At 41.6% G+C, this 23,306-nt stretch overlaps 1 protein-coding gene across 8 annotated transcripts; it reads left to right on the top strand.

Annotated features, from left to right (window-relative positions):
- The first annotated feature begins 214 nt into the window (after positions 1–214).
- fnbp1a (formin binding protein 1a) lies at positions 215–21,744 on the top strand. 8 transcript variants are annotated; one of them, XM_028995988.1, is made up of 19 exons: positions 224–635; positions 3,822–3,937; positions 5,784–5,840; positions 6,213–6,360; positions 7,614–7,676; positions 7,840–7,944; positions 8,770–8,784; positions 9,938–10,066; positions 10,157–10,303; positions 13,000–13,179; positions 14,734–14,910; positions 15,306–15,320; positions 15,550–15,659; positions 15,766–15,898; positions 16,000–16,124; positions 16,427–16,566; positions 17,822–17,980; positions 19,027–19,099; positions 20,069–21,744. In XM_028995988.1, exons 1-18 carry the CDS (start codon positions 555–557, stop codon positions 19,059–19,061), a joined length of 1,935 nt encoding a protein of 644 aa, XP_028851821.1. In that variant the 5' UTR covers positions 224–554; the 3' UTR covers positions 19,062–19,099; positions 20,069–21,744. The 8 variants fall into 8 exon arrangements, with proteins under 8 accessions (XP_028851824.1, XP_028851823.1, XP_028851821.1 ...); XM_028995994.1 differs by lacking the exon at positions 19,027–19,099 and having other exon boundaries at positions 232–635; XM_028995989.1 differs by lacking the exon at positions 20,069–21,744 and having other exon boundaries at positions 236–635; positions 16,430–16,566; positions 19,027–20,042.
- The last annotated feature ends 1,562 nt before the right edge of the window (positions 21,745–23,306 follow it).

Genomic DNA, 23,306 nt, shown 5'->3' with positions numbered 1-23,306 from the left:
TCCTTAATGTATTTCCTTAATGTATTTGTAATGCATTAGTAATTAATGTAACAGTAATTAGTAATACATTATATTTATATTATATACATACACACGCACACGCAGCATGACTATGTGTGATAAAACGTCCGGGTTAATACTGTAAACCGGCCGGCAGCTGCTTTGCGGGGCTCTGCGCGGTGGTTCGAGCGGGGACGGACGGACGGACGGACGGGCCCCTCCCCCGGCGGTCGCACCTGACTGAGCCCGCGTCCCTCCCACCCCGCGCCGCCACCGCACACGCCGGCCGACCGCCCTGCAGGAAGGAGGAGGCTCGCCTGCCGTCCGCGACCTTTTAAAGAGCCTTTTTTTTGTTTTTTTTTTTGGCGTTAAATTAGAAAAATAAATCGCTCGGTTTTTAAAGGAAGCGGCTCCGGCGCGGCGCGGCGCGGCCATGCAGAGGTGAAGCCGACGTTCGCGGCCGGAACAAAAGAGGCTCCGAGCATCCGTCCATGAGGCTCTGAGGTGCGAGATCATCCCGCTAGCAGCAGCCCGCACGGGCGAAGCCTGGACGCATGGATCCCGGCCGGGGACTGCTGACGCTGAGGAGGAACTGTCGGGAGAGCATGAGCTGCAGCTGGGGCACGGAGCTGTGGGTACGTCGACGCCGACTCCGCTCCATTTCCGCGCGTCTTTTTTTTTTTTTTTTTCTTTCCCGTCGTGGAATTAAGATTAGCCGAGTGGAAATCTGTGGCCGGCTAGCCCGAGTCGAGGCTAGCGCCGTGTTTTTTTTTTACACGCGTCGCCCGGCTGAGGGACGGGGTGCGTGAAGATGAAGATGGAGACGAGGACGTCGTCACTTATCCTTGTTGTTTTAGCCGTGGCGCCCGGGACGCACGTGTCCGTGCGTGGGGTCACGTCACGCCGTCCGACCGGCCGTCTGTCACGAAGTCGCGTCCTTTTCTACGCGCAAGTACACAAAGGTTCGTTTTCTCAGTGGCCCACGGTGGATTTGGAGCGGTCGTTCGTAATCGTGGGCCTTTCGGTACGCGAATACACGGCGGATCGAGATTCCCGTGGCCTGCAAACGCAGAGTTTAATCCAGATTTACACGGACTGGTTAAAAGATCAAATCCCTCTGTTTTTAATGCCGCTGCCGATCACGTTCGTTCACATTTAGGACATATGGACACATTTTTAATTACAGTATTCCATAATGCACAAAGGTCCAGAATTATGAGTTGCCGTTGATGAGGTCGCTGATCTTTTCATTGCATCTTTTTTATAAGAAATGAGAAATTGACTCGCCTATGAACCAGAAGACCCAGGTTCAAACCCCACTTACTACCATCGTGTCCCTGAGCAAGACACTTAACCCTGAGTGTCCCTGTCACTACTGACTGTAAATTGCTCTGGATAAGGGCGATGAATGAACGAAATGGAGAAATGAAGAAAGCGTGGGCCGTGCCTGCTTCCGTTGCCCTGATGTTCCTGTGGCCTTTTGAGAAGCTCCTACTTGGTTAATACCAGCAGTTCGCCGCAGAATTATACATGTACACCCCCTGCCAGCGGCCGGCGTCCTGCTGGTGTTTGCTCTTGCCTTGCTGTTGGACTCGTATTTCACTTGTCCGCCTCAATCGGAGTTTCAGTTGTCATTAGGACGAGTGCATGAGGCTCAGAGTGTGGTCTGTAGCACTCTTATATAAAGCCAACGAACAAATAAATTATATATTGAAACTCCTAAAGCACTCTGGCAGGCCTAGGCATGTTCGGGATTAATAGTGCGTAGCTACTGAGTAATAAGAAGTGTGTGTGTGTGTGTGTGTGTGTGTGTGAGTGTGTGTGTTGATTGTACTGATACCTGGAGGGTTAAGGGGTTAATGCTGTTGTGATAAGTGACATTACAAATACGTGTCACGGGTAGAGTTGCAAAGGGGCGGAAAATTTCCAGTAAATTTCCGAAAAGTTTCCGGTAAATTTCCATGGTAAGTTAAGCTTGGGAATTTTGGAAATTAATGGGAATTAAGGAGAACTAACTGGGAATATATTATTTCCAAGCATAAATATAAACAGAAATCATAAGAAAACCTCCATGCAAAATGATTTCAACAGATATTTCAACAGATTTATTTGTAAGTACAGTAGAATAGAACACGTTTCAATAACTTGTTTCATGGATGAATAAAAACAGAAATGTTGAGTTCAATTCATCCCCTAACCCCGCTCATTCAAAAATGTCCCCTGTTCAAAAATCTCCACAAAGTCCCATTCAAAAGGTTAAATGAAAAATGCCACTTATCCTCCAAAACGTCCTATTAAACATGCAAATCTTCCTTCAAGCAATCCTCTTTTCTCATTTTTGCTCAGTCAATAGACTCTTCCTGGACCTCATCATCATCCAACAACATGTCCACTTCCTCAGCATCCAACTCTGAGTCTTCCTCCTCAGTGTCACTTTCCAGCCTTGTTGAGGATGGCTCTGTGTCAGGCTCAAAGAGCCGTAGGTTTGCCGGAATGCCGACCAGCTTTTCCACGCTCACATTTGTGAGCCTGTTGCGAACCTTTGTGTGGGTGTTCCCAAACAGTGACCAGTTGCGCTCGGAGGCGGCTGATGATGGTGGGATTTGGAGGAGGATGGAGGCTACAGGTGCAAGGGCCTCAGATTCACATTGTCCCTTCCACCAGGTGGCTGCAGATATGTGCTGGCATGACTGCTATATTCCATCCCCTTTCCAAAGGCCTTGCTTTGTTCGATACTTTGCCAAACTGCCTAGAACTTTGCCTTTATCGAGACCCAGGTGGTCAGACATGGCTGTAATGACCGCATAGGCACCATTGATCTCTTCCCCAGACAGTATGCCCTTGTCATATTTGGGGTCCAGCATGTGTGCTTCTGCATGCACTGGCTTCATGCAGAACTCCCTCTGCTGTTCCAATGACTTGACCACTGCTTTCAGTAGTAGGGAAGTGGGCAGAATTGTCTGGATTTCTTCTTTGAGTTCTGCAAAAAGGCACTGGACATCTGACAAGATGGCACCATCCCCCTCTATCTTTGCTATTGCTGCTGCAATAGGTTTGAGGATTTTCTGACTGCTAGATACTCTTTCCCACCAACTTACCTCACTTGTTAAGTCCACAGGCTCAAATGTGTGGTCCATGTGTACATGTGATGGAGGCATGCACAGTGCCAGTAGGTGGTCTCAATAGCCATGCAGCAAGCATGTGCTCTGTACATGTGATTAAGGAATGGCATGGATATTCAAGTGTATTTGAATTGCATTTGTTTTTTTTTTTGTCAATATTATGCTAAAATATACTTTGCTCAAATATATTTAAGTTCCATAAGAAGAGCCAACCTTCAATTTTGAAAATTCCCAGTTTATTCCCATAAATTCCTGTTAATTCCCATTTATTCCCATTAATTCCTGTTTGTTCCAATGGAAAGTTTCCATCTTTGAAAATTCTGGGAATTTTGCAACCCTAGTCACGGGTAAAACTGACTAACTCACAGTGTTGTGTCCATAACTGAAGCATTTAATAGAAAATGAGATCTGCTTATTACTCAATTATTAAGCTTTTCCTCATAGCGTACAGAACTTTCTATTCTTTAATTGTGTCAGCATAAAAGCCTGCTAAAGGACATTTGGGTTTTTGTACTTCGTTCCATTTTACTTCTCTGCAAGAATAGAGAAAATTCCCAGTCTTATGAATTCGAACAAATTTCCTTGTCCGAGTGCCTTGAAATCTCTGACCATTAACTCGGCTTGAATCGGAAGCAAATTACTGTACCAGTCTGTGTTTTATATAGGCGTGTAAGTTTATTTTTTATATATGTTGCACAGGATCAGTTTGACAACTTGGAGAAGCACACGCAGTGGGGCATTGAGTTCGTGGAGCGGTACACCAAGTTCGTAAAAGAGAGGTCCGAGATCGAGCTCAGCTACGCTAAACAAATCAGGTGAGTAGGTGTCTGTGGCGTCATTTACACGCGCCAGATCTAGGCCATTAATGAATTCAGATTTCTTCAGATCGGCTCCTTCATCTATTAAGTCAAGTGGACATGACTTCGTCTTTGCATGCACAGTCTCAGCCTTCATTTTACAACTCCATCTGAAGCTGTCCTCCTTACGTTCTCTCCAAAAAAAATATATATATGATATGATGTGATATATAGAAATTATATTACATATAGATATGTAATATAATACATATGGTTGTTGCTTACTGTTAGTGCGCTTTGGTGATAATAATTCACGCTGACCAGTTCTTGGAAGTGTTTGGGAGCTCCACGCTCCCAACAGCACCCTCCACAACTTCCTCTTCCTCACGCACGTCAGCGCGGTCAACAATAATCCTCCTGCCGGCTCGGATCGTCGAGGTTCAGCGGCGCACGTCGCACTTCCATTACGTCTTTGGGTGTTTAGTAGGATATCTGACCTTCCATCGTGGAGCGAGATGCGAAAAAGCAAACGCACCTCTTGACTTGTGCCTCTGACATCGATGCATGGACGGCGCCCGGGGGACAGTGTGTGGGGACGGTACCCATGCCCAGTGGCACCTCAGTGGGGATTTGAATGGGTCCCGTTAGACCAGCGCTGTTTACAGCATCAGAGCTAGCGTGCTGCTAATGCTTATTCTTATCCAGGCCAAATGTATATACTTCATTCAGTATTACGTCCTGATTCTACAGCAGTTTATTATGCTTTATGTACAAGCTTCTTGAAGGTTTCTTGAAGGTCCACATGCAATTTTCTCCCCATATTGTTATGTTAGTTGTGTTGTCTGTTTGACGTTTACGGTGGAGGAATGTTGCATAGTCCGATGGAGAATGAAAGTGAAAGAATGTGAAAGTGAAGTGATTGTCATTGTGAAACACTGCAGCACAGCACACGGTGAGACAACGAAACGTGTCCTCTGCTTTTAACCACCACCACCCTGAGTGAGCAGTGGGCAGCCATGACAGGCGCCCGGGGAGCAGCTCAGTTATTACTAATTACTTTTATTAATAGTTATCACTGCGTGTTGGTGGATAGAAGTGTTCCTACAAGACGAGTTCTATACATGTGCCAAAAAAACGCAGTAAACTCAAGCGCTCAATATTAGCATCACATCCAGCCCTTTAGCTTGTTGCCAGTGTCCGCATCATCCGCACAGAGAAAAGAATGTCCTCTTGTTCCACCTCGTCACGGCAGGCGTGCTATTTTGTCATCATTTTGTAAAATAGTCCGAGTCCATGTTGCCTGCTTTCCCATATTCACGTACGGTCGAACTGTAGGGAGCGTTTAAAATTCACTTAGCTGTTTCTAATCCCATAATTGTCTGTGTGTTAGCATTGCTAATGCAAAGCTTTTGTAGAGACCACAAGGGGCCGGTGGCCCGATAGTGCGCCTAATTATTCAGCGCCGCCATTGTCTGTCCTGCGTCGCGGCGTCGCGAGTAATTGGCTGAGACGCCAGGGGCATTTGCTGTGCCTGACGTCGGCGGCGAGATGCGGTAACGGTGCGATCAGACGACCAGCAGCAAGATGGTGATCTGCCTAGCAACACGCCAGGCTCCGGGGAGGGTACTGCGGGGTCTGAGCGCCAAAGAGAATTTGGATTCGGCAGCCGATCAGTTGTAGTAAAGGCACAGCAATGAACACTGATTAATGAACAGCTATGTCCAACATTTGTTGGTTGAATTCATTAAACATTTTAGAGCCTTAATACTCTGTTAGCTGGTTATTATTTATGACCGGACCAACTTAGCATAATTTCTTTAGTTTTGAAAAATAATCTGCTTCGTATTTTTTTTTCCCACCACAGAAATCTGTCCAAGAAATATCAGCCCAAGAAGAGTTCACGAGAAGAAGAAGAATACAAGTACGTTATTTTACACTAGATACAATAATACTGTATTATTATTACTTACGGCCCAAATAATATAATGATGTAATCGTATTGTATTTAACATACCATGTTTTTTTTTATGTAGATTGAGAATGTAAGACAACACCGGATATATTTTGTGAAGAAAAAAAATTGATTCTGGCCGACACAATATTATTATAGTCATTGTTGTTGTTCTTATTATTGAGGTGAAGTTCCCCAATTGAAGTCCTGGTCTTGTGTTATTATTCTGATACAAAATGCTGCTTTATATCAATGTTTTTTGTGCCCTGAAAAGCTAAACCTCTCGCAGTTATCAGTTTTTCTGCGTAATGTGCTGAGAATGTGTGTGTCGCCTCTGCACAGATACTCTTCCTCTCGGGCGTTTCTGATGACCCTGAACGAGCTGAATGACTACGCAGGGCAGCATGAGGTCATCGCGGAAAACCTCAACACACAGATCATTTCAGAGCTGACACGCTACATCCAGGAGCTGAAGGCGGAGAGGAAGTCGGTAAAGCGCCATTTCCTGGTGGCACTCGCTGAAAAATAGCTCTTACGATAGACACGGACGAGACCTGCTGTAAGATTGTGCTTTACAGAGACGGTCACAAGAGATTAATTTTAAATGGAATCAAATCCTTTAGGGGCCGTGCTGAAAAAAAGAACGAAAGAGCTAGGCCGGACATAATTCCAATAGCAGACTTTTTTTTTTTATTTCAGCTTTTATAAAAATGAAAGGATAAGGAGAGAAATATCTCATTTATCTGTGTTTGTGGTTTAACACAAGATTGTCCCATCAATCTGGGGACAAAACTGGGTCAAGAATCCAGGTCAGTGGTGTACAAGAGGGTGGCCCCTCACCCCGCTGCTCCCCTCCGTGCTGCAGGCGCTTTGATAAGGGCACCAGGCCTCTGTCTGAATCTGGTGGCTGGAAGTAATATGGCAGTAGCATAGAGAGGGAATGTAGAACAGCGCCTATGAAAGAATGCCGCCCCCTTTCCTTCTAATGTGTCGGTGGGCTTCCATGCCATGCAAAGTCTCATCAAATTTTTGTTGTCATACACACAGTTTTTGTGCTTCCCATCAGCATCATTTATTAAGAGATTTCCTATGTGTGATTGATTTTTCATCATGATGATTATAACGATCATAAAGAAATTCACAGACAAATTTAGTGTTTGTGAGAACAGAAAACAGTATGATGCGTGGCCAGTTCATATCATGAGGCATTTATTTAGTCATTTATTTTTCTTTTCACATGATTTTTCAGAACTGTTCTGACTAGGCTGTACTAGGCTGTGCCGTGTAACCGATACCAATAAATTCATAAGACTTTTTATACATTTTACATTTATGGCATTTATCAGACGCCTTTATACAGAGCGACTTACAATCAGTAGTTACAGGGACAGTCCCCCTGGAGACACTCAGGGTTAAGTGTCTTGCTTAACCCTGTTACGCGGTAGGCTACTGCTTTTTTCAGAACTGATGGTTGACATTTTAAAGACCCATTAGCCTTAAAATACAGACTTTATATCCCAAAGCAGGATTAAATGGAAGGTCATCTTGATTAATTGGAAAATATTGATAAAAATATTTTAAAAAAATTATATATCAACGACATTTTTCATCTTTTAGAAACTGTTATGAATTGAACAGGAATAGATTTTGAAGGATTCTTGTAGCAAACAGAGGGACAAAAAAACTAATGAAACAGAAGACACTAATCTTGTATTATGCTTGTCCTCCATTTTTGTCCACAAGCACTTCCACGATGGCCGCAGGGCGCAGCAACATATGGAGAATTCCTGGAAACAGCTGGAGTCGGTGAGTGTCCTGGTTCAGAGCTCATTACAGCTGCTGACAGGATTAAAAATTCCACCAAATGAACAGAACACGGGGTAACTGATTCCCTTTCTCTTGAACGCGTCATCGGAAAGATGTAAAACTTGCCATTTACCCAGTGTGTGGAATCCCGTTCTCTCCGCAGAGCAAGCGGAGGTTTGAGCGTGACTGCAAAGAGGCGGACCGGGCGCAGCACTACTACGAAAAGATGGATGCCGATATTAACGTGACTAAAGCGGATGTGGAGAAGGTAAGTGGTGCTGAAGGCCATAAAGGTCTTTCACGGCACCACATACACACGTATGTGGTGTATGGTGCAGCCTTGAACCCGCCCCCCTGGCTCATGGGGACTGTTGAGAGCTTTTGGCCGCCACAACCTCGGTCCTGCTTACCTTTGCCAAAGCTTCCCTGTCTTTAACAACATTCATCACTGGCTCCTATAGTTGTTTTGTTGCAATGCCAACTAGGCTGTACTTTGAACAACAGCGCTATGTTCAATATGCAGTTACAACCAACTTGCGATGTGCAGAATGATGAGCATGGTAGTGACCTACTGAAAACGTCGCATTAGAATAACGCAGCACCACAGCTGCATTATCCCTACATGTCACCTGCACTCAAACAGCTCCACGCTGGCAGTGTAGAAGGAGTAGGAACCCTAACCCCGTGTTTTGTTAATGACAGGACTTCGGGTCGAGAAGATTTTTCACTCTTGCAGGAGTTGGTTAATAATTCACGTTTCATGGTCTTGATCATAGTTGTCAAGTGAAGGACTTCAGTCCTGGAATTTCTTCTAAATTAAAGTCAAAATGATGTCCAAGTCAGTCTTAAGATAAAAAAAAAAAAAAATTAGGATAATAATTCATAATGCATTTTGTAGTCCTCCAAAATACTGACACAATTTTAGTATGTATTACAATAAAACGTAAGTAAAAATTTTCATCATATTGAAATGTAAATTGCATTGGAATTTTTAGCAGTTTGATAGTTTTGGCGGACAGAAAAAGAGAAGCCAGACCTTTTTAGTGCTCTGAAACTAACCCAATCTGTTCTTGTTTTCTAACATGTCTTGAAGCGGTGTTCACTGAAGGTAGGTTTACGAAGCGTCACATTTAATCTTTGCCCGTGGGTACTTGTTAATCCAACCAGCGTTCACCCATAGACATAAACAAAGTTATTTTATTTGTGCGGTGTCATGTTTTTTTCTTTTTTTATTCACAATATTTGCTTACTTAATTGTACAGGCTAAATATTCTCTGTACAGTAACAATAAAAGCCAAAAAAAGTTCAGAGCTTGTGAGTCAGGCAAATGAAAAACAATTTTTTTTTTTTTCAACAAATAGTTGGTTATTGTTTTGTCCATCATACCCACGTGTGAAAAAGTGGTCCTGTCTCGTCTTGTGTCCATGCTCTGTCGTGGTGCTCATTTAAGGACAGCATGCACTCAGGAGGGGAACTCCTGCACAAGAGCTCGTATATCATTCTGTGCATCTCTTTGGTTGATTATAGCCACATTTCTAGCCACACGTCTTCTGCACTGTGTACCGTGAAGTAACTTTGTTTCCTCCCCTCCCTCTCTTTGTTTCTGTGTGCTATCCACAGCTGTTGTGTGTGTTCTGTGTGTTCTGAACTGTGCTGAACTCACGTGATGCCATGATTATGTAATATTCATGCCACCCCCGGGGTAATGGTGAGCAGATCTGAGAGGGATTATTTAATGTTTCATGTGCTGCTGTACATTTAAAAAGCCCTGAAGTGTTTGTGCTTGGCATAAGATTACTAGTTTAGTAGCCCTGGGGTTCATCAGCATTGGGGTTGTTCAGCTTTGATATGTAAAACTGTGATAAAAATCAGCCAAAACATGCTCACAGAGAGTTTATACATCACCAGTTTGTACATAAGCATAAGCATTTTGAGAACATTTATTATCTTCTTTAAACAGACCACAAATGCGCCTTTTTGTTTCACTTTATTAGGGGGCACCATAAAATAAATAAATTAAAGAAAGCCAAAGTTATCTAATTTTAAAGGTCATTGTCATCATAGGCATCACAATACTACAGAAATATTATAATAAATTTGATTTCTTTTTTTGTCGATTTTCATCAACTTTTTTGTCTTGAAAATTAAAGCTGCTAATGGGTTTAATGGTCTGGTGAAAGTTGCGCTATTTGTGAACGTGTGCCGGTCTGTATGTATTAGTTCAGATTTGGTGCATTTTCATGCCATGTCACTGTGTCCAGGCAAGGCAGCAGGCTCAGCTGAGACACCAGGTAGCAACAGAGAGCAAAAACGAGTACCTGGCCTGCCTGAAGAAGTTCAACAAGGACCAGAATGAGCACTACTACACCCTCATCCCCATCATTTTCCAGGTAACCGGGACTGTTATTGATGACCCGCTGCACCCCTTCCTGTGAGCTATAGTCAACAAATCATCTCTGGGTGTCTGTTCCCTGATGCAGAGGATACAGGAGATGGAGGAGAGGAGGATCGAGAGAGTAGGAGACTCCATGAGGTCGTATGCTGAAGTTGACCGCAAAGTGTTGCCCATCATCAGCAAGTGCTTAGATGGCATGAACAAAGCGGCAGAGTCCATTGACCCCAAAATGGTAAGAGATTTACTTTTCATTTCCTTGGTTTATTTGTGTAATAGTTTGGTTCATTGCTTAGATCGATGGGATGGATGCATAATACTGAATATACACTGCATAATCACCACATAAAGGGAACCCTTAAACAACACAATGTAACTCCAAATCAGTCACACTTCTGTGAAATCAAACTGTCCACTTAGAAAGCATGACTGATTCACAATCAACTTCAAATGCTGTTGTGCAAATGTGATAGACAATAGGTGGAAATTATAGCCAATTAGCAAGACATCCCAATTCAAGGCGCGGTTCTGCAGGTGGTGACCACAGACCACGTCTCAGATCCTATGCTTTCTGGCGGATGTTTTGGTCACATTTGAATGCTGGCGGTGTTTTCACTCTAGTAGTAGCATAAGACGAAGTCTAAAACCCACACAAGTGGCTCAGGTAGTGCAGCTCATTCAGGATGCAATGCGGCAAGAAGGTCTGCTGTGTCTGTCAGCGTAGTATCTAGATCATGGAGGCCTTACCAGGAGACAGGCCAGATTGGTAAAGTTGATGGATTCCTTAGTCCGGGTCTGGGAGGAGATCCCTCAGGAGACCATCCTCCACCTCATCAGGAGCATGTCCAGGCATTATAGGGAGGTCATACAGGCAAGTGAAGGCCCCACTTTTGACTGTTTAAGGACATTATATCAAAGTTGGATCAGTGTGTTTTTCCACTTTAATTTGAGTGTCCAAATCCAGACCTCCATCGGTTGATAAATTTGATTTCCAGTGATCATTTTTATGTGATTCTTTTTGTCAGCAGGTTCAACTATGTAAAGAACAAAGTATTTAATTAGAATTTCATCCTTTTAGATCTAGGATGTCTTTTTTGCGTTTATTTTTTTTAGCAGTGTATTATCTTTTACAATTAAAGCACTGGATCGCAGACTCTCAGGGTACACAGAAAAAAATCAAATTATTGACTATCAGAGTGGACAGGGGTTTTCCTGTATGTTTAAAACATCTGTGTTATAGTTTTTATACTCGACAAGTTAAACCCACAAGCTTGCCATAGCTAACTAAATGGCTTTATGGTTGCGTTATGGTAAGTTGTAGTTCTTATGCATTTTAGAATGCTTTATTATGTGTGTGAAGGCCAATTTGTGGAATATTGTCTTACATGAAACTAGTTTGTGGCATAAAAAGGGCTTCAGACCACTGATTTCAAATGTATTTCAAAATATTCACAACGCTAAGATGAGTTTCTGTACCAGTGGCCCACTTTCTCTTTTTACTGTGATGAATCTGCGATTGTTGCTAGGCAAATTCACTCAGGTTACCAGGAATAATTCACAGATGCAAACAGCTGAGCGACTGAAAATAGGTCTGATGATCTGCTAAATCCTGCCTTTATTCCTCACGTGGGGAAAAGATGGCCAAGCCATATATGCCAGATGGACAGGGAGCACATAAGTCTAATTTTGATGGCACCACTAATTGACTCATACACGTTCATTTTTGTTGCAGATTTTGAATGGCTTACTGACACAGCCAGGGATTTAGTCCGGCCGGGCTTACGCATTGCAGAGTTCATGCCATGCAGCCACCCATTATTGCAGATGAAGGTTTTGATGTGATGGATTTTCAAATATTGAAAATATGAGTGTGGACACTAACAAGGTCACAACGAGATTTTAAGCTTTGCTGATTTGATTTTATTTGAAACTTAAAGGACTTAATTAGTTTTAATAGAAATAGGCCTTATTTAATTACATGTTGAGACAGACTTCGAATTTAATAAAAGAGTATATCAATTATTATTGAAATCATTACAATAAAATATAGATTTAAATTGTTTAAAAAATGTCCTGACTTTTAAACGTGACACTTAATTTAGTCATCCTTCTGTTTACTGTAATAAATACATATTAGAAGAATAGAAAAGATTTTTGAAAGATTGCAGTCTCACACCTTACAAAATCACCGCCTCAACAGATTATGTCATGGTGAGTCACAGACTTTTAAACTGATTTTGCCAAGTCTGGATCTTGCAGGGTCGCTATGTACTAGACTCCTTTCCTGTTTCACTATTTCCTGTTCTGCGATGATGGGAGCATGTCACAAATACAGCAAAACTCTCATGGTTTTTATCAAACCCTGGGGAAATTTGTGTGCAACTCTAAAAAAGAAGACTGGCATAAGGAGACTGCAAAACTATTGAGTTACTTATGTGTAAGATAAAAATGAGCTTGCTTACCTTACCTTGCTAACTTACAAAATATTGATATATTTTTATGACTGGAAAAGCTTTCAATTATGCATGAAAAACAGAGCTGTACAGGTGTAATAATTCTGGTGACGATATGTGCCACAGGGTGGCTCAGTGGTTTACGATGTGGCCTCACATCTGAAAGTCTGAAAGCTGGCTCCAGCATGTTCTCCTCTTTAGTGTGGGATTCTTCCGGGTCCTCTGGTTTCTTCCCCCATCCGAAAGGCATGCACGCTGGACGAATTTGAGACTAGACTGGCCGTAGGTGTGAGTGTGTGTGGAGGAGGGTTGGGTGCGCCTTCTGGTGGGCCGGTGCGCCCATGGTTTCCGGGATGGGCTCCCAAAGCCACGACCCTGATTAGGAATAAGTGAGTGATGATGATGTAAGACCGAGAAGGTCAAACGCGCTTGTCTCCCCGGTTGTGTTGAAATCTGTTTCTCTTATTAACCTGAACAGGACACCAAGCAGGTGGTGGAAACGTACAAATCAGGTTTCGAGCCACCTGGCGATGTGGACTTTGAGGACTACAGCCTGTCCATGAGGAGGGCGGTGTCAGAGTCCAGCTTCCTCAACTCTCGGGGGGAGAGCCGGCGCAGAAGCAAGGGAAAACTGTGGCCTTTCATCAAGAGAAACAAGGTAACCCCTACAGAAAAGTAGGCTGTGACACCAATGATGTTTGGTGCCTCAGACCGAGCTGGGTCTCATATTTGTCAATGCTCCAGCATGGAGGTTGTGTTTTATGACATTGCAGCTTCTTTTTGCAGTGTCTGCACATAACTGCCAAATTGAAATGTTCTCAAAGGTGACTTTTGGCCCTTTCTTGGCTGCCATATTGCTGAATCATGAAATTTGTAATTAAAGCATTTCATGCTAATCACTCTAATGCACTGTACTTTTGAGATAGTAGGTTGATTTAAGGTTCTGTTCTTGGTAAAAAGTGAAGTTTGAATGCCACGTTTGAATAGTGCATTTGCATACACAGCAGCCATTCAAAGTGCTTCACAGAATTTCCTCTTCCAGTTTCTAGCTGCACTGTTTGCAATAAGTGACAGCTATCTGAGGGTCATTTTGGCAAGAGCATAACAAACTCCTGCTAGGTTCGACCCTAATTGCACTTTAGAACAGAATTCACATAAAATGTATACTGTTTAGGAGATCATCATCATATTACTGTATATACTGTGCTTTGCTTGGGTTGCTCAGCTACTTTCTCTGTTTTTTCCTATGTTAACCTGAGGGAAATTGTGCTACATCCAGATATTTGCTTTCTCCAGGCACAAGCACGATTAATCTATAGGGCTGCGATCACTTGGGGAAAGAGCTAAATATATCGCCGGCATGATAAGTTGCCTTATTAACGATCATGCCTTTAGGCCCACATTCTCATGTAGCTGACTCTGAATATTACTGATATTTAGGTACCGCACCTAAAATGATCTCTGGTTCCTTTCACTTTCACTTGGACTTCACAGAAAAAAGTAATTTGGGCAACATTGCTGGCCGTGGGCAACCAGACGAAGGACACAACGATGAGCGGTCTGCAACAACCATATCAGTTCAGAGCAAATCTTTTGATCAGGGAGAAAGACGCAGCATGAATGGAAACCGAACCGAATTTGCCTTGACCTCACTTGTCTTGACCACAACAGATTTAATAGTTATAAGTTATAAGAATAGTTATAAGATTTAATAGTTATAAGAACAGTCACAACAGGGTGGAAGCCTAGAGGGTAACACACTCGCCGATGAACCAGAAGACCCAGGTTCAAATCCCACTTACTACCATTGTGTCCCTGAGCAAGACACTTAACCCTAAGTTGCTCCAGGGGGGGACTGTCCCTGTAACTACTGATTGTAAGTCGCCCTGGATAAGGGCGTCTGATAAATGCCGTAAATGTAAAATGTAACAGTCACTTTAAAAAGACCACTGTCTTCTTTGATGCATCCATTGCTAGTGATAACTTTGTTTTGTCTCCATGGTGTAGTGGTTAGTTAATGGCTGTTTACCCATAGCTGAATCAATTACAACCTGGCCACAACTTAACAACATTAAAAACTTTTTTTTTTCTTGGGTTGTTTATGTTTTGCTCTTTGTATTTTTATTGGATGATTTCTGAAATGTTCCCTTCCCTCTTGTCTCATCTCCATACCTCACCTCATGATGCTTCTCCATTACCCTCTCACCTGTAGCTTATGTCTTTACTAGCATCCCCCCGCCAGCCCCCGCCACCCCCTCCCACCTCCCCCTCTCCTTCTGCCCTGCCCAACGGTCCCCAGTCCCCCCAGCAGCAAAAGGAGCCCTTCTCCCAGCGCATCAATGACTTCATGTCCTCCAAACACAAGAGCCTGCGGAGCTTGAGGCGAGGGGTAAGTGAAGCCGGGTTTTCCCAATGGAATTATTCAATTAACAAACCATTTAAAAAATTCTGTATTATTTAAGCCTTGTAATGGCTTCACTCTCCAGTATAAAGTCGCCTCTTTTTACCTTCATGGCTGATTTGTTCAATATTGACATCATCAAAAGCCGCTTCACGAGATGCTCATCAACATGACTGAATAATAAGAAAGTTTATTTCATAGTTCTTCAGTTTTATAATATTGTAAAAAAAAATGTGTGTAAATAAGTGTGTTCATCCAGACAGGTAGTGTATGTCATAAATTGGGACAGTGCCTGTTATAACCAATGCTACAACCTAGATAAGATTTGTTTTTCTAAGTACCTGACCTGTATTTTTTCCTCCCATGTCTTCTCAAATGGGAAGCTTTCTCTCAAGCTGGTAAGCATGTAGCATGATATTAATATGTCATTTTGTTCTTTTCCAGAGTGATATATATTGCTGCCATGTGGTGGTATTGCAATGTACAAGTTGCTGTTGATATATGTGTATTTTGTTCTTGCGCATGTTTCCCTGAATGCATTTGATAGGCAGGCCATGGCACGCAGTGTTTTTTTTTTATTTTTATTAATTGTGGAATGTTCTCATACATTCTGTATTCCCCCATCAGGGGTCTGGCTCTGAGGACTACAGCCATCTACCCCCTGAGCAGAGGAGGAAGAAATTGCAGGCCAAACTCAATGACATCAACAAGGACCTTCAGAAAGAGATGGATCAAAGGTATATGAAGTTCTGCTATTCACAGCACTGCATCCTGACCATTTGGGATGAAATAGGTCATCTTGTAGTAGTGTACAGAAAAATTCTAATGCACGCTGTGCCCTAGGGATGCGTTGACTAAGATGAAAGACGTGTATCTTAAGAATCCCCATATGGGCGATCCGAGCAGTGTGGACCCACGACTAGAGGAGATCAGTCAAAACATAGAGAAGCTACAGATGGAGGCGCAGAAATTTGAGGTACATTCTGCATGCAGAGCATGGCTTTGTCTTTGCTTTCTACCTCACATTTTATCCATTTTTTTTGCTGAGTCCTTTACCCACCGATGCTGTCTCCACAGAGCTGGTTGGCTGAAGTAGAGGGAAAGTTACTGGAGAAGACCGACCCACAAAGGAGACAGAGCGCCCATTTTGACTCGCAGGGCAACACGCCTGTTAGCAACAGCTGCGCCCAGAACAGAGAGAGGTATAGATTAAAGAATGCACCCAGGGTCTAGACCCAGCTGTATAAAAACAAGGCGGTGCATGTAAAATTTCAGGTAGTTGTGTCAAAGGCACAAGTTGTTAGTTAGTGATGGCATCTAGTGGTCATGTAGTGAAATGCAGTCGACATTTTAATAAAGTGAAGTGATGTCACTTGATGTCACACGGTGCAGACCGTGTTAATACTGCACAAATGATACATTTTATTTTGTCATAAAGTGTCATAAAGCATATAAGCAGTGATGCATACTATTACAAAGATTTATGTATGTATTCCTTTTTGAGTAGCCCAGATGGAAGTTACACAGAAGACCACAGTGCAGAAAACCAGTTCAAATCACGAAGCACAGAATTTGACGACGAGTTTGATGATGAGGACCCTTTGCCCACCATTGGCACGTGTAAAGCACTCTACCCTTTTGAAGGTAATATCACCATGTCAAATGATTTTACATCATTACAGCTTTTGCAGACCATTTCATTTGTACATATTAGATATACGTTAATGAAAATATATTTAATTTAATATAAATGTGAAGTGTAAGTTATTTTTTGTCACTATGATACAGAGCATAGTCCAGCACGCAGTGACACACAACGAAATGTGTCCTCTGCATTTAACCCATCACCCTTAGTCTAGCAGTGGGCAGAAATGAAAGGCGAGTAGGGGAGCAGTGTGTGAGGACGGTACTTTGCGCAAGGGGATTTGAACCCGCAATCCTTCGGTTACAAGTATAGTTGTTTTTGGCAGCCTGTCAAAGAGGTCATCAAGAGGTCATTTTAGTTTTTATTAGTCTTAGTCACATCCATACTGATTTTAGTCTAGTCATGTTTCAGTCGACTAAAAGTCTGAGCATTTTTGTTTTATTTGTCAGAATTATGCAAGAATATTTCATTCTAGTTTTAGACAATAAAATTTTTAATAATGCAATTCTATTTAACCCAGTCAATATAGTGCAAGTACCTAGTAGAATAGACAAAACAAAATGTTCTTTTAGTCAAACCAGTTTCACAATTAAAACAAGGTTATCTCAATGATATATTATTGTTACCTTTTAGACTCTAGAACACTCTACATCCATTCCTGTGGCTGCATTTCTCCCCATGTTTTTCAACCACACATACTGTTTTCTTTTCCACTTTATTGCAAAAAAAAGTTTACAATAGGAGTCACAGGAAACAGAAATACTGCATAATAATAATAATAATAATAATTGGATTAAAGCAGAAGAAATAATGCCTTTTTTCGTTTTCATCGGCAACATTTTAGAATAGTTTTATTTTGTATTGTTTATTCGTCAACAATATTACATGATATATTTCATTATAGTTATCATCATATGACCAGCATGTGTGTCGCGTCTCGTTTCAGTCCCATCATAAAGGTTAATTGAAATTAACTTGAAAACAACACTAAGTAAAGTAAAGTTATGAGTCCGCTTCTTTAACAACTAGGCCACCAATGCCAGTAATTGTATTTTTAAATGAGTAAATGTGAATTTTTAAATGTTTTTGAAGAATTGTTTTTTCAATATATCACAGTATTCATAATGCTCAAGTTGATAAGATGGCAAATGTCATGTTCACAGTGTTTTTTATTAGCTCTCAATGCTAACACCTATTATAGCAAATTGTCATTCAGTGTCACTGATGTCATGACCTTCCTGTCCCATTCTACAGGTCAGAACGAAGGCACCATCTCTATGGCAGAAGGAGAGATGCTGTATGTGATAGAGGAAGACAAGGGCGATGGGTGGACACGTGTGCGCAGAAATGAGGATGAGGAGGGATACGTCCCGACGTCCTACATCAAGCTCTATTTCGACACAAACGCCAAAGGTGCTATGACATATATATAAACATGTCCATTCAGTGGGTGTTGCTATGGAAGTCGAAACCTTCAGCCAGCTTCCTGCATGGGAACATCCAAAAATTTCCATGTGTATTTATGACATTCTCCATGCACAACACTAGACTGTATTTATGGCCGAATTAATGCTTAAATGTTTCACTCATCATATGAGAAGAGATGAAGGAACTGTCTTTGTGTACAGAAAGGTATAAAAGTATACTGCCATGGACTGTCCTGAAGCTGTTCACTGATAAATCCCTGGATTCATTAGCAACCAAAAATTGGGATGCAAAAATTGAAAGTGAACAGATTTTTCCTCCTTGGGGGTTTGCCCAGTTGGGAAGCTTTGCTTCCCAATACTTGGTTGGAATGTAAGCCTTTAGCAATTATTTGTATTAAGAGTTGATACTCTTAATTAAGGTGGGAGCAGCCATCTGGATGCTCAGCATGTCTTGTTAGGCATTTTGTAAAAAAGAAAAATGTGTATAGAATTTGGAGCTGAAATGAAATGCCACTTCATTCCTGCTTTTGTAGGCTTTCATAGTAGAAAGTATATAATGTTATAGACAGATGCGCTGTAAAGTGGTGCATTTGTTCACATTAACTATTCAGATCCCTGCTGTTGACAGACCAAGGAATCAGAGTGTAAAATAATGGATGAATAAAGTTTATTCTATTATTCCCCATTAGTCTCTAACATAGAGAATTAGCTCTGCATTGAACTTTAGATCTTTAGAGATATTTTACAGTTATTTTTTTAATTTTGCTTTATACATATATAAAAACCATGTGGTCCACAGTAAATTAATAAGAATGCATGATGTATGTTGCATTTTACTCAGGTAAACTTGATTTACTTTTCATTTTGAGGCTGCTTTCCAAGTGAGAAAAGAAACGTAGGCAGAAGCAACGCTCCCTTTTTTGAATATATCACGCTTCAGTAGTAACTGCATGTGTTGAAGAAGCAATAATTGCAAAAGCTGTGCATTAAGTCGACAAGCAAATAAACCTTTTTCTCCATTGTTCTGTACAGTATGCACATTGCACATGGTTGGCGTGACACACTGACTGTCAAAGCCAGTGGAACAAGTAAAAGTTTCAGAGAGGTACAGCTAACGTATGTGAAAGTAGCATGCGAATGTGCCGCAAATTGCCACTGCCAGGCTTTTAACATTCTGAAGACAAACATGATTTTTTGCCTGCATGTTACTTTGGCCCGAAAAGCATGACATACCAACTGTACAGTACTTTAATCTCATCTGATGTAGTGCGATGTCCAGTGGTGGTGAGATGAAGGCCTTTAACAATTCACAAACTGCACATTATCATTTCTGATCCGATTTTTCAGCTTCTTTTAAATAGTTTTGTAAAAGTGGCAGGATAAATCCACTGCCCTCCCCCGTCAATATAACGCATGCCCCAAACTTGTATTTTTTTTTATTTCTTTGAAATTACTTGTTTCTCTTGAGTAGTGCAGTTTTATACATGCATACAGTGGATCTCAAAAGTTTGCACACAGTATTTTGATATTCTGCTTTTTGTCCTGACAAGGATTATAAGACCACACTACGTTTTCAGATGTGAGAAAAATAAATTATGTTCTGGCCAGTAAGGCATGCTAAGAATTTAGAAATTTAGACTGGGTCTGCTGTAGGACACCTTTTCATTGATTGTTATTACTAGGGCAAAGCAATACTGTATTACCAAGAATCTGCTTTTCTCCCAGTCCTTTAAACACAAATTCAATGACTTCTGAGATCTACTGAGTACTCCCTCAAAATGTTAAACTGTCTTTCATATCAGCTAAAAGTCATGCCTTCTAATGGAGTTCCATACACGTGTAAATATTTTGTACATGCTACATGCTGACTGCCGTTTTCAGTGCTTTTGTACGCTGACAGCCATTGTGATCTTTGTACAGGTTAGAGCTACACGGACAAACAAAAACCTAATGATTGTCACATTGTGAATGTCTTACAATACCTTTCTGATGCATAACCTCTAACATGTATTGTGTGCTTTCTGTTCTGTTCTTTTTTTCTTTTCTTTCTTTCTTTTTTTTTTTGTTTTTGCAGATTCCTAAAACAGTTTGGCTGGCACAGGAATGGCAGGGCAAGCATCCTTGCGAGAAACAACCTCCTCTAAAAACTGTAGTCAGAGAGACGACACAGTTGAGGACCATTTGAAAGGCAATTCAGTTCCCCAACCCCAAATCCAGACACCCAATCTTGTCACATTCTGGTCGACAGAAGCAAATACCGCACAAGAGGCAAAAAAATACAATAATTTAATTACCATTTCATTCTTTTATTTATTTTCTTAAAACCAACCTTTTTCTTGTGTTAATAAGTGGGCCTTTATATCTTTGTGTAGTGACTGCTTGCTGTCATACCACAGCCATGAGTAGATTTTACAGTAGATCCCAGTGTTTTGGACCGTCGGCCTCAGCTTTAACAATTCTTGTTAGGTTAGATTTGTGTCCATGCCCGTCGTGTGCATAGGGCACGGTGAAAAATACACACACCCTTTCTGTTTCTTTTTTCCCCTCATGTTTCAGCCATTCTCATGTGTAGGGCGCGCTCATGTGTGTGTCACCAATGGGTTATGTTCGACTTAGAAGATTTGTTTGTCACTTAAAGCACTGTCCCTTTAAGTGTGCGAGCGCCGGGCATGCGAGGCTGACGCGGTAAGCACCACATCGTCCCTCCCCCCCCTCACTTCATCAGCACACTTCACTCATCATCCTCACTTCTCCCTCCCTCTTTTTGTGACAGCTCCTCTCTGGCTACAGCCCAGGCAGTTACCATGGTGATTGGTTGTAGATGGCGGTCTGTCTCACTGCTCACCTCTGTGTGGCCTCGTATGGTGTAGATGTAGTCGTACAGTACAGTGGGTGTTGTTGAACTCAGTTTTGGCGCTGTGTTTCTACGCATGCATGCTTGCCCTGTCTCACTGTCTCGGCCAGTCTTAGGGGTCGTATTGTTTATTATTATTATTATTATTATTATTATTATTTTCTCTCTCTCTCTGTTATTAAGTTCACACATCTTTTATGATGATTGAACTTGCTAATTGATGTTGTGCCTGTGGATTCTTTTTATTTATTTATGTATATTTTAACATCTCTCTCTCTCTCTCGGTCTTTCTTTCTCTCTTGCATGGCCACCCTGCTTCACCCCCTTACAATCTGTAAATGTTCACTGCGCTACCTACTGTAGGTTCCTCGGGAGCCATGTGTGAAATGTTTTTTGACGTTGTTTTATCCTGTTTTTGTTTTTTCCTATTCTGGTGTTCAGACACAAGTATTTACCTCATTTTTCATAAATCTGGGCTGCTCTCGTTGGACCTGTTTTTATTGCCAGCTCTAATATGAGAAACCAGTATTCTTATTATTTATCTTTCCAACTGTGAAGAAGGAATCGCAGAAATGAACTGTCTCTGTATTCTGTAACTTGTGCTTTTCTCACTTCACTACTTTCCTTCGAAACAACTCGACATTAACATGAAACTGCCAAATTGGATGTGAAAAGGTTTGTGATTTGATTTTTTTTTTTTGTTTTTACTTAAAAATTAGTCAGTAAATGATGGTATTCATGCGCCTATCAGTGATGAAAAGATCATGCTTGTTTAAATGTGTTGAAGAGAGCAGTATATTACTGCTGTTACTGTAATAGAAATATGACGATTTTAAGCAAAGCTTCTAAACTATTGACATCAACATGGAAATAAAATATATGTGAATGAAGGGACATCTAGCTTATCTTTTGTTGTTATTTTGCGATATCATGTTTTGAACTACATGAAGAAAAAACTCTTAACTTACTGAACACTTCATATGGATTGACTGGTTTTGGATGTTCAAGGTGAGTTCCATTTTAAACTGGTCGAAGGCCTTGTTTCTCCAAACATCACAAGCTGGCCCTCGGGTTGGCATTCTGCTGCTGACTTCTGTTTCCCAGATCAATGATCAACCAGTTGGTGCTGCTTACTGGACAGCATTAGTCCATGAACGATTTAATTTATAATGCAAACCAACACTAGGGGGCATTGTAAAGTCTTAGGACTTCTTTAAATGAGTTGGCAAATCCTGTTTACATTAAAAACAGGAAATTATATTGCGCATTTCTAATCTGATTGGTCTTGTTTTAAATCCGAATGAATAACTGCTCAGGGACACAATAGTAGTAAGTGGGGTTCGAACCCTAGGCTACTATTACTCTATTTATACTATACGTGAGGCATTTTGACCTGTTTATCGAGCCAAATGTACTTACAGGATGTTTAAAAGCTGTAATACCTTCCAGTTGACTGAATATATATTTTGTACATAAGTCTGGTGTGGGGTTTTTTTTTTACTTTTTTTTGGTATTTGGTTCTTTAAGTGAGGAAGCAACCAGTTGGGATGTGTAAGTGAGAGATTGAGGCGGGTGAGAACTGCAATGGTGAGATATCTCGCCGTCTGAACTATAATTAGTCATATTTAACAGCACTGGCTGTGATAGCGAGAGAGCGCAGATCGAGTTTTTCATTTTCTCGAAAAAGAGAAGTCCGTTGTGGAAATCCGTATTCCAAATTTGATAAATACACGTGGAGTATAGTGGCAAAATGTAGCGAGCACATTTAATTATCATTAAATATGCAAGCAAGGCTTCAAGCATACAACACATTTTCTCACCAGCTCTATATGTTTCTCACAGGCTAGTCAACTGCATCCATTTTAATGCTGAGAGGCGTTCCAGTTTATAACCCCGACCCTCTCGGCTCAGTCCGCATGCTGATACTGGCCAGTCTATGGGAAACTGTTCTTGGATTGGAGACGCTAAAAAATGTCCACGGAGCAGCGGCTCCTTTCTGCTTCCAAGACTGGGGCATGGCATCCTACACTTTGGAGACAGGAAGTTCACACACACACACACACACGCACACGTAGATAAATGCGTCCTTTCTCACTGAGGTTTCTATAAAAGGTGCTCCTCGAGCTGGCTTCTGAAAGAGCCCAGGCCAGGGTAATTAGTTCAGCAGGTGAAGACTGCAACATCAAGATAAAGAGGAGGACTTCTTGCATCACTTCCTGCGTTTGTTCTGGGGGGTATTTGCAAGTTTTGGTATGCAAAGCGCTCTATGGGAGCAGAGGAATTCAAAACAAGTTCATTAACGTGACATAGCAGCGCGCCAAAGACTTCTTTTGTTGTTTATATGTATGCTTCTGCACTCCACCCTTATATCCTGATGCCATCTCCGCCCTCCTCCTAAAGGCCTTGGACAAGCCTTCTCCCCGCTGTCGCCGCTCAAAAGGGTTTTTTTTTTTTAGAT

The sequence above is a fragment of the Denticeps clupeoides genome, chromosome 11 (assembly GCF_900700375.1).
Source record: "Denticeps clupeoides chromosome 11, fDenClu1.1, whole genome shotgun sequence".
NCBI lineage: Eukaryota > Metazoa > Chordata > Actinopteri > Clupeiformes > Denticipitidae > Denticeps > Denticeps clupeoides.
This window is presented reverse-complemented; position numbering and strand designations above follow the sequence as displayed.

Bases quoted from the DNA above. Each gene is read 5' to 3' on its own strand.
- fnbp1a (XM_028995988.1), top strand. From the start codon at position 555: ATGGATCCCGGCCGGGGACTGCTGACGCTGAGGAGGAACTGTCGGGAG. The intron at 636-3,821 runs GTACGTCGACGC...TATGTTGCACAG, and splicing joins GCTGGGGCACGGAGCTGTGG to GATCAGTTTGACAACTTGGA. The intron at 15,899-15,999 runs GTACATTCTGCA...CTGTCTCCACAG, and splicing joins TGGAGGCGCAGAAATTTGAG to AGCTGGTTGGCTGAAGTAGA.